Here is an 18,910-nt window from a genome sequence, read left to right on the forward strand (position 1 = left end):
ATACTGGCCCCAACAGCGTGGTTATTTGTTACACAAATGCTCTCTGCTGCACAACCCAAATACCCACATTCTTTACAGAAGTACACATTCTTTTACTTATGGGGTTTCTCCAAAACTTTAGAATTTTGCATTTTGACCCAACAAAAGCATAATCACATCATATTTTTCTCCGCAAGCTATAGCTCCCGTGAATTTAGCATCAGAGACCCTTCTGCTATGTGCAATAGAAGAAGCATTAACTATCTTTGGTCCAAAATGTAGGGGTTGTACTTCATAACTGTATGACTACACAACTGGCCCACAGTACAACTAAATCCTTTTATAACAAATAAATCAATTTATGTAGGGCATATTACAGCATGGTCCAAACCTTCAGACATAAAACATCCCTGAAACCACAATACTAGCAACCTCTGAGGATGTATTCTTTAATTGTACATTTATGCTGTTTCATTACTTGTTGCAACTCACTAAACATGAAACACAAGGTCTTGCTTCTACAGATCTCTACGCGTTCTCAGGACCACAGGGCACCATTCCTAGGGACCTCAAAGGAATCATCCGTAACAATAACACTGTCTGCGTGTAACATAAATGTGCGAGGGAACGTGTCTTACAAATTGCACTGGCTTTCTAACTTTTCTATATCGTAAGTTGCTTCACCGGGGACATGCTGACACTTCCCATAAGCAGTCATCCAGCATGCTCAGGAAAGCAGAGGACCAGTTGCATTCACCCTTTTCTCCCTCCCCAGCAGTAACTGCTCGAGTTCACCTATATGCACATGGGAGGACCTTTAAAGGCTGAGTGGGCAGGCAGTGCCATACATTGGCCAGGCTCTGCCTCCCTACAGGGGGAGCACAGCTTTGTGGCTACCCCTCTACTGTAATGTAAATTATACTGACACTCCAACACTCGCACAAGCTCTGCTCTGCTCCCCCTTCTGCTGTTTAAACAGCGCCTACTGGTTTCTCAGAGGCTTAAAATCCTTTTGCAAACCAGGCTGGTTATCTCCACCTGAAAAGATGCTGGTCTTTGTTGGTCAGTCCCTCTCGTTCAGCACTATGATCTTACAGGAGGTTAAGTGGGGCCTCCACACGGGACAAGACAGCTAAACAAAAGCTTAGGAAGACAAGGATGGAGCTGTTCTCTCTTACACAGAGCTGAGAAATCTCCATCTAAGCCTGACCAAGGGGAAGAGAGGTGAGGAGGGAGAAGAGGAAAAAGTCATGCCAGGCATCGAGTTGAACATGGCTTGTAATTTCTGGAGATGTGTCAGTGGTGCCAGGACTCACTAGACATTATTTTAAAACAGATGGGTAAGAACTGGCTGTGAAAGCTGAGTCTATCCCATTTCAAGTCAGACCTCCAGCACAGCCCTACCTGCATTAAGATATTTGTGCCCTTTTGTGGAGGACAGATTACTGTCCTCCATGTCTTCCAGCGACACCTCTACGAGCAAGTATCAACCCTTACAAAGACATCTAGCAGCTCCACTCTGATGAGAACTTAAACTCTCTCTCTCTGATGCTATGCTTGGCTTCATAGTGGCTACCATTTTTAATAGGTTAAATGCATTTTTACTTACTCTATTTTCTTTAGCTTTTCCATTCTGGAAAACAGGTCCAGCACCCTCTTTACCTCTAGATCCCGTATCCGATTGTCCTGCAAGCTGCACACATATTCCCATTAATACTGCAGGCCCCAGGGAATGAGGAATTGATTTGAACCACATTGTCACAAGAAACTCACTTTATTTCCTCGAGCTGGAGGCACTGCGAGGAAGCCTGGACCAAGTTAGTCAGCCCCTCAGCTGTGATATTCCCGCCTGTCAACCTGAAAAAGAAAGAATTGTTCAAATCAAGAAGAGGGAAGACTAGCATCTGTGCAGTGCGTGGCAAGCCTGTCTCAGCTGTGTGCCTGTGCTGCACTTTTAGCACACCAACACAGAGCAGATGCAGCCTGACTCCGCCACCTACAACCAACTTCCTGCTGCTCTTTAACCAGGGCAATGCAATCTTCCTCTTGGTATTAGGTGGCAGTATAAAACAAAAGCCACGCACGTCTGTGCTGTTCTGCATGATCATCTTTGACTGATTAACCTGCCAGCCAGAAACACAGCAGGGGAGGCTCTAACCTTACAAGCAAAGACTTACTCTAGTTTCTTCAGGCTCCCCATTTCTCGTAAGCTCTTTGAAAGAGCAGCAGCAAAGTCATCACCAAATCTCCTACTCCGAAAGCTAAAACAAAAAGAAAAGGGAAAAATGTAAACACAACAAAGAATAAAATCAGCTAGCCCACAAAGCAGGTTAAACTGTATGTGTTGAATTTATTTTATAACCATTGTTGTGTTATGCTCTTTCTTGCAGCATGTTTGAAAAAAAACAAAAAACAAAACAAAAAAAACCAAAACACAACAACATGAAACTTGTACATCAACTGAAAGTACCTAAAGGAGAGAAGGCCTTTTGGTACAGTGGCATTATGTGTAGCTGTTGCCACAGACAACAAGAGAAAGCACAACTGCATGTCCCAACAGAGTAAGAATCCTGGAGATCTATTCATGGGACAAGACCAGGTTCTGCTCATGGTCACATGGGGACAAACCAAGCTCATGCAGAGTATCTAAAAAAAGCTCCTGAGCAAAGAGTTCCTGAGTTACAAGAGGGTTGACTTCAGTACAGATTCTGTAAGTTTGGGTAGCAAAGTAGCCAGAGTTTTCCAGAATATAAAAGACAAAGTCTGAAGGAAAAGTACCTCTTTTATAGAAGTAGCTGACGTTGGAAAAATTAAGCAGATAAACAGGTAAGCTTAGACAAGCAACATGCAGCTGAAATGCTTGGGGGTCGCTGCCCTTTGCCTGCCCTTGCAGGACACAGCACTCAGAGCACTCGCATCAGGCAGACTGTAACCGTAAACAGGCACAGGCTTGAGAGTTTATGAGCTGTGGAAGAACCCGCCCGAAACCCCGTTCCTTTCTCCTAATGCAAGGTAACAGCCCAGCCAAGCTCAGAAGTCTGCCTGATCTGCTCTGTGAAAGCAGGAGATTCTGCGCACTGCCCTGTGGCCTGTGTCAGTGATTTAGAGTTGGGATGTACCATCAGACAGCTTTCAGAACAGTAAATTAAAGAGTATTCTTATTCTCCTTACTGGAGGCAGAAAACACTCAATTACTGCCATTTTTACAATATTATTAATATACAAAAATATCAGTTTTCACATCTGTTTTTGCTCTTCTGCTTGGGAGCAGACAATGCCATTCCCTGCAGCTGTTTCCCACAGCCCGGATGCGATACCCTGCCACTGATTCTTGCTGCTCTCACCAGGCAAACTTCCTCGCAGCCAAAAGGCTCCTTAGAGCCCTCCCACAGCAGGCCAGCTCATCAGGAGTGCGCGCCCTGGCTGCTCCCCATGAGTAAACTCCAGATACATTCCTCGGAGTTATTCATAGAAATATGGAAATAGATCCTTCCCACAACACTATGGCAAGAGATCATCCTTGGAAAGTCCCTCCAGCATTACAGCAGAGCACTGACATAGAGAGAGAGCACCTCAGAACGCAGTTGTGGTCTGTTCACCTGGTTTCTGGTGACTTGATCCTATGATTTCACCTAGGTCACAATTTCCTCATTTGCTTTCAAGTTTCATCCTACCTTTCTAACATCAGGAAATACCTATAATCTTCTCCCTTATCTATTAGGCTAACTACCCTGTTCTTTGTATGGTTTAGTCAAAACAAAGAAAGAAACAAAAAACAGCCGTAATGGATTTATCACCTCAATATCCTCCCATCACTCATAAATACATTATTTACTAAGTTTCTTCAGTATCAAAGTTATGCTGTTCAGATCAGAACTTCTCACATCTTCTTTCCCTCCCTTTTAAAACATAAACACTAGGCTTGCCCTTCCAGCCCCTCAGCCTTTCCACCTACCAACACACAGGCATGCAGTACATTTACCTCAAATGCTCCACATTTTTACAGCTGGCCAGAACCTCCAAACAGCCAGCGTCCATGAGGCATCCTGCAAAATCCAAATGAGTCAAATCCTGGCCCGAGTTTATGACGAAAACCAGAGCCGACATGTCAAGAGGGGTCAGTCTGAAGTTTTTAAACTCGTACTTGAAATTCAGTAGGCTCCCAATGTGCTGGGCTACTTTGAGGTCTTGAGTTTCAAACGTGCAATGGCAGAGCTCAATGACTTTGGGCCCTGTCAGATGAGTGGCTGCCAGTTTCTTGAGAGACTGCAGGATTGCATCTTGCTTATCCTGCACCCAAGCTTCATTTTGTTCAGCTAGCAACATGAGAAATGTCCTACACTCTTTGGATGACAGGCCTGAGAGGAAGATGTGAAAACTCTCTATGAACTCGGTCTTGGCTTCGTTCTTTAAAGTCCACTTTGACTTCAAGGAGAATTTCTTCTTCAGGTGGCTCTTGTCCACCCTCTTGTTTATCATGAGACACAGTGCGGCAAAAAACTCCTGCAAGCTCAAATGCACAAAGGCATAACCAGCCTCTGGGTGAGTGCCACTCGTCTTCACCTCAAAGACAGTCAGCAGACCATGCAAGGAAGCAAATTCTTTCACGTGTTCTGGAATATCACTGACATAAAATACAAGCTTCTTATCCTCCAGGCCTTTCAGTGCAAGATCACAGAGACCCAAAATGGCCTTCTTGTTACAGTTCAGCTGAGTTTCCTCATCAACTGCATGCTCTCCCTGCTGCTTGTTTATGAAGATGAGAAGCATTTTTATATAAAACTGTGTCATAGTCTGAGGAAGCTCTACACTCATCTGATGTTTAAGAAGCAAATACTCCAAACAGATGCAGACAACATAACACAGAGCAGGGATCAGACACATGCTGAGGAGCTTAGTGTTGTTCTTCAGGTGAGCAAGGGCTTGTTCTTTGAATGAATGATGATGAAAATAGTGGCTGACGTATTCTTCAACCTTCTTGTGATCAAATCCCCAAACTTCTGCTAGCACATCTACTGTGTTTAATAACAAGTCTGGTAGTCTCTTAGGTCGGCTGGTAACCAACACTGTGCAGCCGGGAAGGAGCTTCCCATGACAAAGGTCTGCAAAGAGCTCAGATATGGACATACGAGAGGGAAGTGTCGGGCCTCCCTTAGAAGTGGATGAAATGTCCATGCTACCTGTGAACTCATCCAACCCGTCAAAGATGATCAGTGTATGCTGGGCATTTTCCAAGAGGTGCTGGAACACTGCATCGGGGCTCTCTGCTGGCTGAAGAAACAAGTCAAACAAAAGCTCCTTCAGAGTCAATTTTCTTTTTAATAAATTCAGCTGACGAAACTCAAAAAGGAAAGTGAAGAGAAACTGATGTAAGACACCTTCTGCCCATTTCTGACAAATCCTGTGCATTAGCATGGTCTTGCCTGTACCCGGTTTACCAAACAAAAAGATCAACTTAGTTGTACCCGATCGGACCACACTACCAAACAGATCTGACACTCTCATGGCTGTATCCACACATTCTTCTGGTTCAGGGGCACTGGGCAGATCCTCTCTGGGTTTATCTGTTCTCTCTTTTAATCGGGAGGCTTTGCTCTGTCGAATAACAAGATTGACAAAGGCTTGGTTGAAAGCCAGTGGCTGCATTTGTTCCTGTGCTGCTGCTCCTGCTGCTCTCCTGCTTCCGTATCTCTGACGGACTGTATCAATGAGAAGACGCCGATAATTTTCAGCTGAATCTGAGAGAGAAGACAGAGTAAGTTGAGGGTGAAAAAGTTCGTTAGTTCTGAGCTGTGACAGATCAAAAATATTGCCACTTACAGAGAAACATCACTCTGATCAGAGGCTGCTCCACAGAGCTAGACGTAGAGATGACAAATTTTGAAAGCATAAAAATAACACGTAGTTTTGCCTATTTTTGCACAGGGGCTGATGAAGGGGGGAGAAAATTCAGGAACAAGATGAAATAGCTTCATATAAACACAGTCTTATTTATCTCTCTAAGATGAGAATTAGTTATTGATGTTTATGCATATAATTCCCTGTTCACCAGCCCTCTGTTTGCCCTTGCTGGCCTTGTGCCATACTTGCTCAACTTTCTGCATGTCTGAACAGACACTTCCTGTGCTTTGAGGTTGTGTTTTTAAGATTCTGTAACAGGATCTCTCTTCATTCCCCTGCCTCTCTACTGAGACCTACTTCCAAGGCCACTTCATTTCCAACATACATGCGCTTAAATGATGCTGCAAAAGCACATCAGCACCTCCAGCCAGGCAGTCAAGCAATAACAAACCAGCAGTCCCCATTCAGCACAAGCAACCAGCTGTGCTTGTATGCACACACAAACATGTGCTGCTGTTCTCCTAAGTAGCAGCTTTTTCTCCCTCTACTTGAGATAAGCCTGGTACCAGGCTTCCCTCATGTCCAGTGTGAGAATGAGAGGGATGCTCATAGCTGAGCACCAGCTGAGGCCCCCTGGGCTGCAGGTGCAAGGGTAACACCAGATAGTTAGAGCAGCCTCTATACTCTCAGAACCTGTGGGTCCCTACGAGCACCAAGGAAGCTGGGAAAGTCGCCCTGAGGAGCCACCCATGCTACACGAGAAGGCTCAGAACTTGTGTGTTAAACAGAACCACATGTAGTGTACTGACCAAGCACGTACAAGGCAAGATGTTCACTGACAATATCCTGCCAACATGGACAAACTTTATGAACAGACAATATTGCATTCTGCTTGGACAGGCCGGCTGCCAGGACCCACGCGTGGCCTCAAGAGGCTAGCTAGCTGGTAGCAGTGGGAATCTGTGACAACAATGGTACCAGCATCTCTTTGTTAGAGGGGGCAGTGGTGATAATTAAGGGTGTTCAGCACCTTCTGAAAAAAAGGCTTTCACTGCTGAGTTTTGTGGACAGATAAGATCTGTTGCTTTCCTGGGAGCACCTTCTCATCGAGAATTTCCTACAAGAAAGCTTTGGTCAAAAACTGGCTATGAGGGCTGACCAGGACACTTACAACAAAGGTCCCTCCTATCAGCTGCTAGCTTTGCCATGCTCCTGGTGTTCCCCTACCAGACACCTGGACCTGGGGTCTGAAAGGCTAACAGCAGAGGTAGAAAAGGGTGAAAAGGGGCAGATGATGGAAGGAAAGGATGTAGACACCAGATTATACAGCCCCGAGGCCTGCTCAGACCACCCAGCCTTTCCTGAAATTACTGACTTGATCAGTCACTCATCCATTCAGTTAATTCTCTATTTTAGGGTGAGCTGAAACCATACACGTTTTTAACATGCTAGACAAACCATGGAATTTAAATTGTATTTAAATTAAACTATGTCTCCTGATTTGGATTAAAAATAATAATAAAGATCCCTTCAGGTAGATTTATTTAGATTAAATCAGGTAGATCAATATTTAGATTAAATCAGGTATATTTAATACATCTCTGAAATGGACATGGATGTTCCTTGTTATTCTTGTTTCTAGGTCCCACTGTCCACACATCTTATAGCCTGTTGCATTGAGTTTATGCAGCCACTAAACAAAAGTTTCCCTCAATGCAGGAAGCTGATTTTTTGAGTGCTTTTGCAAAGAAGTTAAACAGGTTCTTCCCTGGAGGGAACCACACCATTTTTCTACTTCTGGAATATCTACATACCCAGGCGTTTCTGTTTAGCATCCTTATCACTGATAGAGCTGCTGCTACGTCGGCGGCGAGCAAACCCTAAAACATGAAGAGTCAGAAACATGTCAAAACATCACTTCCAATGTCAACTTATTTATAGCTGGGCAAGACACTCCAGCAAAGCATTCAGGAAGCTGAAAAAAAAAGCAAAATCAGAGAGACAAAACTGTTTGCAAATTCAGGCTGAGTTTACAAAACAGTTTTTGCAATTGTTGAAGTAAATGCAGACATGCATCTAGCTATAGAAAATAAGCTTGGGCTGGTCCTCAAGAGGCTAAACCATCCCCTTGTCCAAGCCTGAATACTCTACAGCTCTCAGGGGTGATGTAGGGGTCTGGGCTGGTTTACTGACCTTCAGTAATGGAGCCCCCTGAGCTCTCTAGGCAATTCATTCCAACACTTCAGTTTATCTAGGCTTTCCCAGTGGATAACATCAATCTTGCCTACCACAGTGTGATTTACTACTTTCGTATTCATCCTACCTGAGTGTTTTTGCAGAGAACTTAAGCAGGGCCTTGCTCCTCCATAAGGAACACATGATTATATACAAGGATTCAACATCTATCTGACACTGGAACGTTGACTGCATTTCACAGAGCAGTTAATAATCAAATCTTGTCGTTCTCAGTTAACAACAGATGGGACATCAGAAATAAGGAGATGCAGTGGTACAAGCTGCTTGGGGAAACTTGACTTTGAAGTTCAACAGGAAACAATGTGCATTTTTAAAGGCGTATTTTGCAAGATGTGTTAGGTTTAGTAAGGGAATTTATCTAAACATCACATTTGCTGAGATGTGTAAGTGCTAAACCACACCAGAACCTTAGCTAAGAAGTATCATAACAACCTGTCAAAAAGCATCCTAGGAAGTGACCCTATTGGCACCACAGCTGCTGGAATGAAAAAAAAAAAAGAAAAAAAAAGAAGAAAAAAGAGGTGCATTCAATTCTGGGTTCAAGGTAGGACACAGAAGTAGATAAAACATTAAGGTCTGCAGACAGCCTAATTAAAAATTTACACCATGAGCACTGGAAAGTTACATAGGGCATGGAGGAAGTGATTCTGAGCATATGGAAGAAGCCTAGCAGATTTGAGACAGAGATCATAGAATCATTATTGTTGGAAAAGACATTCAAGATCATCTGGTCTAACCATCACCCTACTACCAATGTCACCCACTAATCCGTGTCCAACCTTCCCTTAAACACTCCTAGGAATGGTGCACTGTACCAGCAGGGAGCACTGGGGGACGGAGCTGTCATGAAAAGCTGCCTGGCATTTCCCAAGGCTGACCACACCAACCTCACTGGTGAGTCTTTCCGTAGGCCAGGAGATGCATCTGCTTTGAATGCAGGAATGCACAGAAACAGCTCTGTTATCCCAAGGGAATTATTATTTCCGGAGAACTCACAGCTCACAGATTTCCCGGGCTGTTTATTAATTCTCTCATTGTTTACGTTGCTCTCTCAGATGCAGAGGATGTGCAGAGCTGAGAGAGGCATAAATCCTACTTTTCTTAATTAGTCCCAATACCTTTCAGCACTATTTTCAGATTTCTATTCCACCAGCAACTGCTGAGACCAACAGCCTATAAAAAGCAGGGGCAATAGCATCTCTGTGACCATACGAACGGTTGGAATTGCAAAGGGTAGGTTGGGAGATAAGGATTAAAATGAGTAATGCCAGCAGAGCTGGACAAGCCAGGAAGCGATCGCTGCTCAGGAAGTGCAGTGCTAAAAGTCTACCTCTGTCTGGCCAGGAGCAGGAAATGCAAGATGCAAAGTTATAAGGTACTGAGAACACTGTCAAACCTCAGCAAGAAACACAGCCAGCTCTGCAAGAAGCTCCTGCTGATGTGAGTGTGAGTGCCCAAATTCACACAGCAGGAACAGGAGCGCTCCCTGCAAAACTAAGAGCATCTTTTCCTTCAAATTGCCTATTTTTCACCAGTGGGCAATCCAGCATCAAACCCACTCCCTGACACCAACGTTAAGCATCTCTAGAGGACCCAATGCTTGCACTTTGCTCTCTGCACTGCTAGGGTGATGGCTCAGTGGCTTCTCTGCACTGCAGCCTGCAGAATACAAGGCTTCATTTCCTGCTGCTTTGTTTTCTGCCAACACACTTTTCAGAACACAGCAAACTGATGGCAGCTTTCTGTGTAAATGTGAATTGGTGGATGACCTGGATTCTTTTTGCTGCAGTCTCCTCCATTTACCGCTTGGAAAGCTGGATGTTAGAATAACATCCATTCTGTCTCTCTTCTGTGAGATTCTTCACTTGGCGAGGGCCTGGGCTGAAAAACTGGTGACTGAGATGGCAACTCAGAATTTAGCAGCCTCCAGTTCTTCCAGTAGCTGTTAAATGAAGAACCAGGGACAACTCTCCATAGTGGCCCATACCTTCAGCATCTTCACATTGCACCAAAGGCTTTTGTGTGACATTCAGTGATTGGTGTCACTGCAAAGCACTAGGGGAAGAGGAGGGATCTTGAAAACAAATCCCTCATTTCATTATCTGCAGAGTTAGAAGGCTAAGTACTAAGGCTAAGAGTTAGAAGTACTAAGTTCACCCCTGAAACAAGCCCTAGAAATACTATTACCTATTCTTTTAAGCTTGGATACTCACACTCCTAGAATGGTTTCTGGTGGATCAACTCTAGATAGTCTGTCTGATCTTTCTTTAAAAGCCAAACCAACTTCCTCCACCTACCACTGAGCCAACCACAGCACAGGAGCAAAAAGCAGGGGTTTTGCAGGGTGAGAGGGAGATTCCCTCAGCTAGAGAAACTGAGTGGGTTCCTTAGCAGAGTCAGGGCTAAAAAGGCTTTTCTGAAATGCAGGGAAAAAAATGAAACAGGGGACGTTCATCTGAAAAGCAACAAAACAAGAAAAATCAGACCTGAAGTTGCAGTGGTTTCCCCACACCTTGCCAGTGCTGTAGTTTGTTGCAGCCTTACCTTTTGGCACAGAAGACCAGGCACTCGCATCTATGCGTCCTTCTTGTTTCTGACTCAAGTTACCTAAAGGAGTTGAATTGGAAATTAAACACAGTTATTGTCAGCATCCTGCTTTTGAAATCTGGGGTGCTGCTGACCAGATGAAATCAAACAGCAAGCAGCTTGCAACAAATAGAGTGGTTTATAACAAGACTCAGTATAAAGGTTGATGCAACACAGCCAGGTTTCAGGCTCCCTATCTGATCTCCTCACAGTTTGCCCCAAAATACAGTTAACCTTTGCTTTCAAGGCAGGTGTGAAACAACTCTTCTGTACGATACATGCAAATGCGGAGTGTGAGCATCTTTGGCTGATCTAAACCCACACTGCAGCCAAAAATGGAAGCCCTTCTCATCCCTGGTCCTGCAAAGGAGGTGTTTCTGTGATGAAACCCTCAGCGAAGTCAGTTGGCAGCCTAGCTAAGGACCCCTTTCTGCCTCACTGCAGAGCAGCACACAGATGTGTATCGCAAGAGGGAAGTTCAAGCTGCCAGGAACCTCCACTCAGCATCTGCAGCCCCATAGAACGCAGTGACAAAACTTCAGAGGGAGATCTTGCTCAAACTAAGGAGTCTGCATACCACCAGTTCAGACAAAATCACGTCTTGAAGCATGGCTCCCCAAAAATCAGATGGGAAGCCTTTGTACACTAGCTCCTTTCACTGTCATTTCCAGCATTTCCCAACTGGGAATGCAGGCCAGTACTCTGGTATTTTGGTTCAACAAGTCCAAGAGAAAGGTGCTGCACCTGGGGGGGGGAAATCCCTGGAGGACAGGCTGAGAGAAGAACTCATTTAGAGCAGCCCTGCAGAGAAGGACTTGGGGGTTCTGGTGGACGAAAAGCTCGATGTGAGGCAGCAGTGCACACATGCAGCCCAGAAGGCCAACTGCATCCTGGGCTGCATCAACAGGAGTGGGCAGCAGGGGAGGGAGGTGAGTGTCCCCCTCTGCTCTGCCCTTGTGAGGCCCCACCTGGAGTCCTGCGTCCAGGTCTGGAGCCCCCAGCACAAGGAGGAGGTGGGGCTGTTAGAGCGGGTGCAGAGGAGGGCCACAAAGATGATCAGGGGGCTGGAGCAGCTCTCCTATGAAGAATGGCTGAGGGAGCCGGGGCTATTCAGCCTGGAGAAGGCTCTGGGGAAACCTCATTGTGGCTTTTCAATACTAAAAGGGGGGCTTATAAAGAAGATGGAGAGCAACTTTTTGCTTGGACAGGTAATGATTGGACAAGGGAGAATGGTTTTAAACTATGAGAGGGGAGGTTTAGATTAGATCTTAGGAGGAAATTCTTCACTCAGAGGGTGGTGAGGCACTGCCACAGGCTGCCCAGAGAAGCTGTGGATGCCCCATCCCTGGAGATGTTCAAGGCCAGGCTGTACGAGGCCCTGAGCAACCTGATCTAGTGGGTGGCATCCCTGCCTATGGCAGGGGGGTTAGAACTGGGTGGTCTTTAAAGGTCCCTTCCAACCCAAGCTGTTCCATGATTCTGATTTCTATCTCTAGCATCAGCACAAAGCAACGAAGAACAAGGCTGCAAATGGGCGCACACACCGTGCCAAAGATGTGCACAAGATCCTTTCAACACTTCAATAAGCCGACTCACGTCAGGATGGTTGTTATTGAAAGAGTGACCACAGCCAGCCTCTTCAACTGGCTACCAGCACCCAGCAGGATGAGGACACACAAGAGTGAATACATGAAGTGACCCGCATTCTCTAGGACTTCTCTTTTGCTCTAATACCCCTTTTGCAAAAAGCCCAATCCACTGCTGGCATGCTGCAGTGGGCAGAGGGGCATTCAAAGCAAGGTGCTGGTGGTGGGGGGGTAAGCAACTCACTCATTTCCAGGTTAGGCTGAGAAAGTGCCCACCAACACCAGCAAGGTGTAGCAGTGGTGAAAAAGCACATCTGAAAATGTGAACTACTGTTGTTTGCTCACAATAAATATTCTTTGAATGACAGATCTTATTCCAGAGATTAGGGTGTAAAACAGACAGGGCAAACCAGAAGGAAAGATAGTTTTTCACCAAGTGGCTTGGGCTTGCTTGTAGCTGCCTGGGCAGCACAGAGTGGACTGTCACCTCTCACTGATGAAGCACTGAGTGCATAAGCAGGGGCACTGGCAGTATCACTGCCTAGCCTTGTCTGGTGGCTTCAGGGGGCCAAGGTGCTGTTTCCGTCTGAAGACAGTCAAAGAAAGCTGGCCTGAGCACCATTACCTTCTCCTGCGGAACTCATAAGCAGGATCTCCAGCTCCAGGGGGAGGTCGCACTCCATGCAGAGGTGCTGTGCAAACTGTTTCCAGGTGGCAGGGCCAGCTTTCTCCAGCAGGTCAAGGAGCTCTGAGACTTTTTCTCTGTGGTCGGTGATGCCATCCAAGCCCCTCAGTGTGGCCCCTGGGAGGAAGTGCTGGGAGGTCGTCAGCAGCCAGTCTTGATGGTGACTGAGAAACTCCACCAGCTGGGGACGGATGCTTGCTATGGCTGCTTCCAGACTGAGATCATCATTCTGGAGTAGGGGCTAGGGGGATGAAACCAGAAAGGGTAGTAATGGGCATGGGAACAAGAGATGCTCACCCACACAGTCCTGCCGTTATTCAGCCAGCATGGCCCTTGCTGGCTCTGTCTACCCCCTTGGTCCTTACCCCGATGGTGTCATGTGGCAAATCCTAGCCCGGACATGAGGCGGTGCAAGGGCTGCAGTGTTTGCCTGCACACTGCAGTACTGCAAGGGTCAGGGGCAAATAAGAGTCAGTCTCTCTGGAGGCAGCCAGGGAGAAGCTCTGTTGATATCTGTATTGATGCAGTGATCTGACTCTAAGAGCCAGATATCTCCCAGCACAAAGGGCTCAGGAAGTCATTCTTGCTATTCATTTTGTGGGGATAAACAACGTTTCTGCTGTGGTGACGATGTGACCAACCTCTTCCACTTCCTTCCAACAGCAAAGCCACGCACAAACGTTCTCCTACCTGCATTGCTGTGTGGTCAGCCTCCTTCCAGTTGTCCTACGTGCAGTCCAGCAGCATATTCAAATACAAAGGTGGTTTCTGCTTCATACCATGCCAAAGGAGTGATCTGCTAGTGGCAGGGTTTCAGCACACAGCATCACCCCACTGCATGGCGTGTGCCTATACACAGTAGCCTGACTTGGTGGGGATTCCTAGGAGAAATAACAACAGGGCAGTTTGTAGATATGAAAAGTCACAGGCAATCACACAGGTCACTAATCTAGAAAGTCTGTCTTTGATCCTGAGATCAGTTACGGAGCTTTCCATCTCTGGGTTGCAGCCTCAACCCAAACCCACAGTGACCACGACGTCGGAACATTTGAGGATCTACTACTGGTATGACGAAAACGCAGGACTCGGTTTTGTGCAAGATGCAAGTGAAGAAGACAACCTTTACAGGAACATTTCAAGGGAATCACAGCTTTCCTGGTGTCACTGCCTGACTGGAGCTGGTCACCTCTGTCAACCTGCTGCCGTCAGCCCCTCCACAGAAGGCGATGCAGAGCGGCAACAGCTTGCTCAAGTCAGGCAGTCACACCAGAAGGCTTGTGAAAAGCTGATTTCCTGAGGCTACACAGCTCTCTCAAGAGCGGTTCAGGTGCAGGGGGCTGAAACCATCTCCTGTGCCATCCCCAGGCCTCTCAGCAGAGCCAGCAAAGGGAGCTGTTTCTCCCTGCACTGGGGATGGCACTGGCTGAAGTCCAGCCACTGCAACTGCAGGGAAAGGAACGCGGAAAGAGATTACCACCTGCATGCCTCCAAACACCCTGGCACAGGCTAAGGCCCCTTCAGGACCATGCCACTGCACTATGCCCAGCAACCTGCTGCCGGGAAAGCTGCCTACACTGACGTCTAAAGCCAGCTCCAACTGCAACTACCATCACCATCTTTGCCGAATGGCTGAGAAACAGAAGCCCTGCTGACTCCCTGGCTGTCTGGAGGGGATAGTCCCTCCAGGTCCGAGACTGCTGCATGCTAATATGTTTGGTGTGGGAAAAATACCCCCAGTTGCTGGAACACCCTCTGGGTCGGGGCGAATGAGACATCGGCCCATGCCCAGTCTTGCACCATCACACTGACGGATGTCCTTTTTGCAAGGAGCCCCACATCTCCCACGAGCCCCAGGCAGCCTGCATGTGCAACTGTTCTGTTTCCGGGCTGAGGGCACGGTGGCAAAGGAGGGTGACAGCAAAACAAAGAAAGTGAGTCAAAGAGCTCCAGCTTCTAGCCACTGACAGGGTTTAGCATCAGACTTTGGCTACCCATAGCCCTAAGATGAGCATCCTCCTTCTACCTTCTAAAAACCTGGGTTTGAGAGAAGGCCCCAAAACCAGGCAGCAGCGTGTCCCAGGAGGTCTGAGTTTAAGTGGGTATGCAGAGGAGTGGGGACGGGACAGTGGCCAACCTAGTTCAGCACAAAGGCAAAGAGCTGGTAACGCTATTGAGTAGAAGCATTTTGTTGGTTTTTTCCTCATTTTTCCCCATATTTTCTTCATCAATCCAACACGGTACATGCAATGCCATTCCCTGGTGTCACTTCTTGAGCGACCACCTTCCCAACCCAACAGCAAGCAGCCACCTCACCACCACCAGGTGGGAGCCATTCTGGGGAGCCCACCTTAGCCAGTGTTCAGCCCTCCACTCTGATCATGCTGATGTCTTTGTTAAATGTAAGCCACAGGCTTTCAGGCTGTTTATTTTTGCCTTCTTCTTGACCCAGCCAAGAAGGAAAGTGGGAGATTCCTGTGCAGCAGAGCAGGGAACTCAAAGAGAAGTGGAAGACAGAAAGGCACTCTCCTCTGGTGGAAGAGTCTCCTCTCTTTCCATCAGGGAGAACTGAATTCATCGGGGAGTTATGCTGGTGCCGGAGCGACCTCAGAGCAGTGCCCTGCCGCTCCCTGGGGACGTGGCACGGGGAGAACATCACCTCCCAGCTCGCTGCTGGGCATGGCGTGCACCCAGGAGCAAAGAGCAGGGCTCCAGGCTGGCGCACGCGAGATCGAACTGCTCAAGCCATTCGTCCCGCTCAAGTTTAAGAGAGTGGGAAAGGTCTAGCTGGTCTCTTCCATTCCTGTGCTCCGAAAGCCAAGCAGACACTTGGTAAGAGCAAAGCCGATGATACTGTAGGCTCTTTTACTAATCTCTGACTCTTCAAGTCACAACTGTGACACTGGTTGGCTATTGTGCATATCCTCGTAAAATGCGATAATGCAGTATCACTGAAAAAAAAAGACTATCTGGGTTCCCATTCCAGATCATGCTTTTGAGGTGCGTTACATAAGATGTGAGGAGGCTCTGGGATCCATCAAAATGGGGGCAAACATACCAATTTGTAAAAATACTCTAATGCCTGTCATTCATGTTCTAATGAAAACAACAACAACAAAAAAATCCTGATGAAATGGCAAGAAACTTGAGCTTAGCTAGAATCAGCATTCTCCCTGGACTTTTTCTGTAATGCCAAAAATGGAAAAACTGTGAATCTTACTAGAAATGACTCTGCAAGTTTTCTCTCAAAATGTTTTACTACGAAACTTATTTTACACTATCAACTATACAAAGAACACTATTCCTATCACTTAAAACATACAAAGAAAACCATGTTTCAACTGGAAATACTTAAAAAGACAAAATATAAATGTTTCAAATTTAAACTGCCATTTGAAACTTGAAACAAACCGCAAAATGACAGGACTTCCTGCACAGCAAACTTTAAATCCAGTAGCCTGATCAGTTAACACTAGTGACTGTCATTTTACGTGTTCTCTGGCCACAAACCAGAAATCTGTAGAGAGCAATGCCCTGACTTTATTCCCAATACGATAGAAAAACTATCTGCTTAATAACACCATATTAAAAATTTAAAATAAAAAAATCAGACCTTAACACCAATGACAACCGTAAGTCATTCAGGCAAAGAGCAGACTCACATGAATTAACGACAGACTCGTACTGAAGGACAAAACAACCCTGAAAAGTCAGATGAACGCAAATACTATACCACACAGCTCTACTACTATCACCAGACCACCAGAAATGATGGGCAGCAACCTACAGTAAAATGCCTCTCAGCTCGATAGGAAGTACAAAACTATCCTCCCAAGAGCCAGAAAACAATGCATCAGCAGAAACCCCACTAAAACACAATGCAAAAATGCCCCCCCAACACGCACCTTGGCATTCACACCATTCCCTGATACGAAAAATAAAACTGAAACGTGAAGCTCCCTGTTGCAAATCTACTAACTTATTGCGTGCTCTGAGTAGCATGTGCTACTTACCAAAAGCCCAGAAATGGAGCAGCAGCAGCACCGAAAATCAAGGGGGAATCAAAAAACAAGGGAGCTGGGGGACAATGTCCACTGCCTTGAATTTACCACTCTCACAATGCCTTTCAGTGTCTTTTGGGACTTGGTGAGTAAAAGACAGCGTACAAAATGAAAGTAAAAAGAGCCAGGAATTCCCCAACCCCACCTCTTCTCAACTGTGATTAAAAAAAAAAACCAACAGATGATGCAAAATACCCAACAAAAACAATTGAGAATTGTTATCCTATTCTAATATCTACAGCTGGATGATAATTTAGGTAAAATATTTAGGGATTGCTCCAAATAAATCAGATTTGAGGGCAAACGTTCTCACTGGAGTAAGCTCTTACTTGGTTTGGTTAAGGCTCTTGCAATGGAGATATTTTTATTTAAGTGAATAGGTCTGATTATTCTGGCATAAGGAAAAATATTTATTTAACATTTGCATCGTACCTAAGAGAAAAAAGGTGACCTGTATTTCCTTTGGACCAGGTTTAAGTGAGAATATAATATGTGAGAATGGATGAGTTGAAGAAAAATTCCACGTTTCTGTGTGTGCACGGAGAGATACAGATCTGGCCACATATATGGTGACAAACAAGGTACTATTAAAATCCCTCTATGTGCCAGAGAAAGCCAGCCTGCCCGGGCCCTGAGAAGCTACCACGGAAAACCAGATGCAGTCCACAGCAGAGTCCTGGACGAGGCAAGGTGGCACACAACACTGTCTCAAGTACACTTATTAGGAAAAAAAAAACCAACACAGATTCAGCAACACCTGTAACTCGGGACATGAAGGCTTGTTCTGGTTGCCATGCCTCAAGCACAGTGCGGCAGAAGACGGGCGCTCACAGGGGGCTGGAGGGCAGCAGGCGCCCGAGCCGAGGAGCAGCAGGGGAGGCGATGGGTAGCGCACGGCCCCATCTCCCCTCTCTGCCCCACACAGCAATTCCCACGAAATCCTGGCTGGTGTCAGCCAGGACAGAAGTTACTGCAGGACTACCAACACGCAGAGCGGCCTGGCAGTGCAAGGGGACCAAACCTTCTTCCTGCAAACTGACAGTTAACGTGCTCGAAAATCCCTTATCTCATGCTTCTCTGACTCTGATACGTTGCTCTGGCTTGCAAAAACTGCAACACTTGTTTTCTTTCCTTTTTCTTTTTTTTTTTTTTTGCTTAAGTAACTGATTTTAGTACTTACAGAATGCATCACCTTCTGACACACTTTTTCTCACAGTGCACTCCCAAGAAAGGAAGCTTGACCCAAAGGGGTTGGGAGGACCCGAGAACAAAAGCCACTTCTAGCAGCAGGTCTGACCTCAGGTTTGGAGAGGGGAAAGCAAGGGGCCAGCCCAGGCCCCCAAGCCCCCAGACCACCAGGAACTAGCTGGGGCTGCACTGGGATCCCCGCAGCCGCCGGCCAGGAGCTCTGCCCCGACACCTTTCCAGTCACAGACAATGCTGCGACAGGACAAAGGGACAGGAGTTACCGGAGGACGCGTGTGCCCCGACACTCGCCCCTGCTCCGGATGGCCCATGTGCCGCCAACGCGGCGAGGAGCTGAGCTGGAAGCCGCGGTGGGCGCCAGCCCCTCGCCATTCCCCAACTTGAAGCCACGGGTACCCACCAAGCACGACACCTCCGCCCTCGCACGATGCTGCCACACAGGAGGGGCGCGGATACCGCACCCAGGACCCCGCACAGGGATGAGGAAGGGAGAGCGTAGCCGCGACACCCCAACGAGCCCCCCCTCTCCCTCCCGGGGCCGCGGGGCAGCCCTCCCGCAGCACTCACCCGGTCGTCTGCCCTGCCCTGCCCGCTCGCATCGCGGCGTGAGCTCTGGGCTGCCCCGCTGCGGCAGCCGCGAAAGCGAAACCGCCGCGCTGCGGGGAAGCGACTCTTCCAGGAAAGCACGTGGGGCCGGCACTGTGGGGCCGGCA

General features: G+C 47.0%; 1 protein-coding gene across 6 annotated transcripts in view; it reads right to left on the reverse strand.

The window, feature by feature from the left end:
* Positions 1 to 18,910, reverse strand: part of NLRC5 (NLR family CARD domain containing 5) — a 55,290-nt gene extending 36,380 nt beyond the window's left edge. For 3 of the 6 annotated variants that reach the window (XM_083852284.1, XM_083852283.1, XM_083852279.1), the window contains exons 1-9: positions 18,765 to 18,910; positions 13,624 to 13,814; positions 12,874 to 13,174; positions 10,621 to 10,683; positions 7,635 to 7,700; positions 3,962 to 5,717; positions 2,157 to 2,240; positions 1,753 to 1,836; positions 1,589 to 1,672 (exon numbers count right to left, since the gene is read on the reverse strand). In XM_083852284.1, the coding sequence (XP_083708410.1) occupies positions 1,589 to 1,672; positions 1,753 to 1,836; positions 2,157 to 2,240; positions 3,962 to 5,717; positions 7,635 to 7,700; positions 10,621 to 10,683; positions 12,874 to 13,174; positions 13,624 to 13,629 (2,444 nt within the window). In that variant the 5' untranslated portion in view covers positions 13,630 to 13,814; positions 18,765 to 18,910. The other 3 variants (XM_083852281.1, XM_083852280.1, XM_083852282.1) reach the window with 3 other exon arrangements.

The sequence above is a fragment of the Anser anser genome (genome assembly GCF_964211835.1).
Source record: "Anser anser genome assembly, chromosome: 11".
NCBI lineage: Eukaryota > Metazoa > Chordata > Aves > Anseriformes > Anatidae > Anser > Anser anser.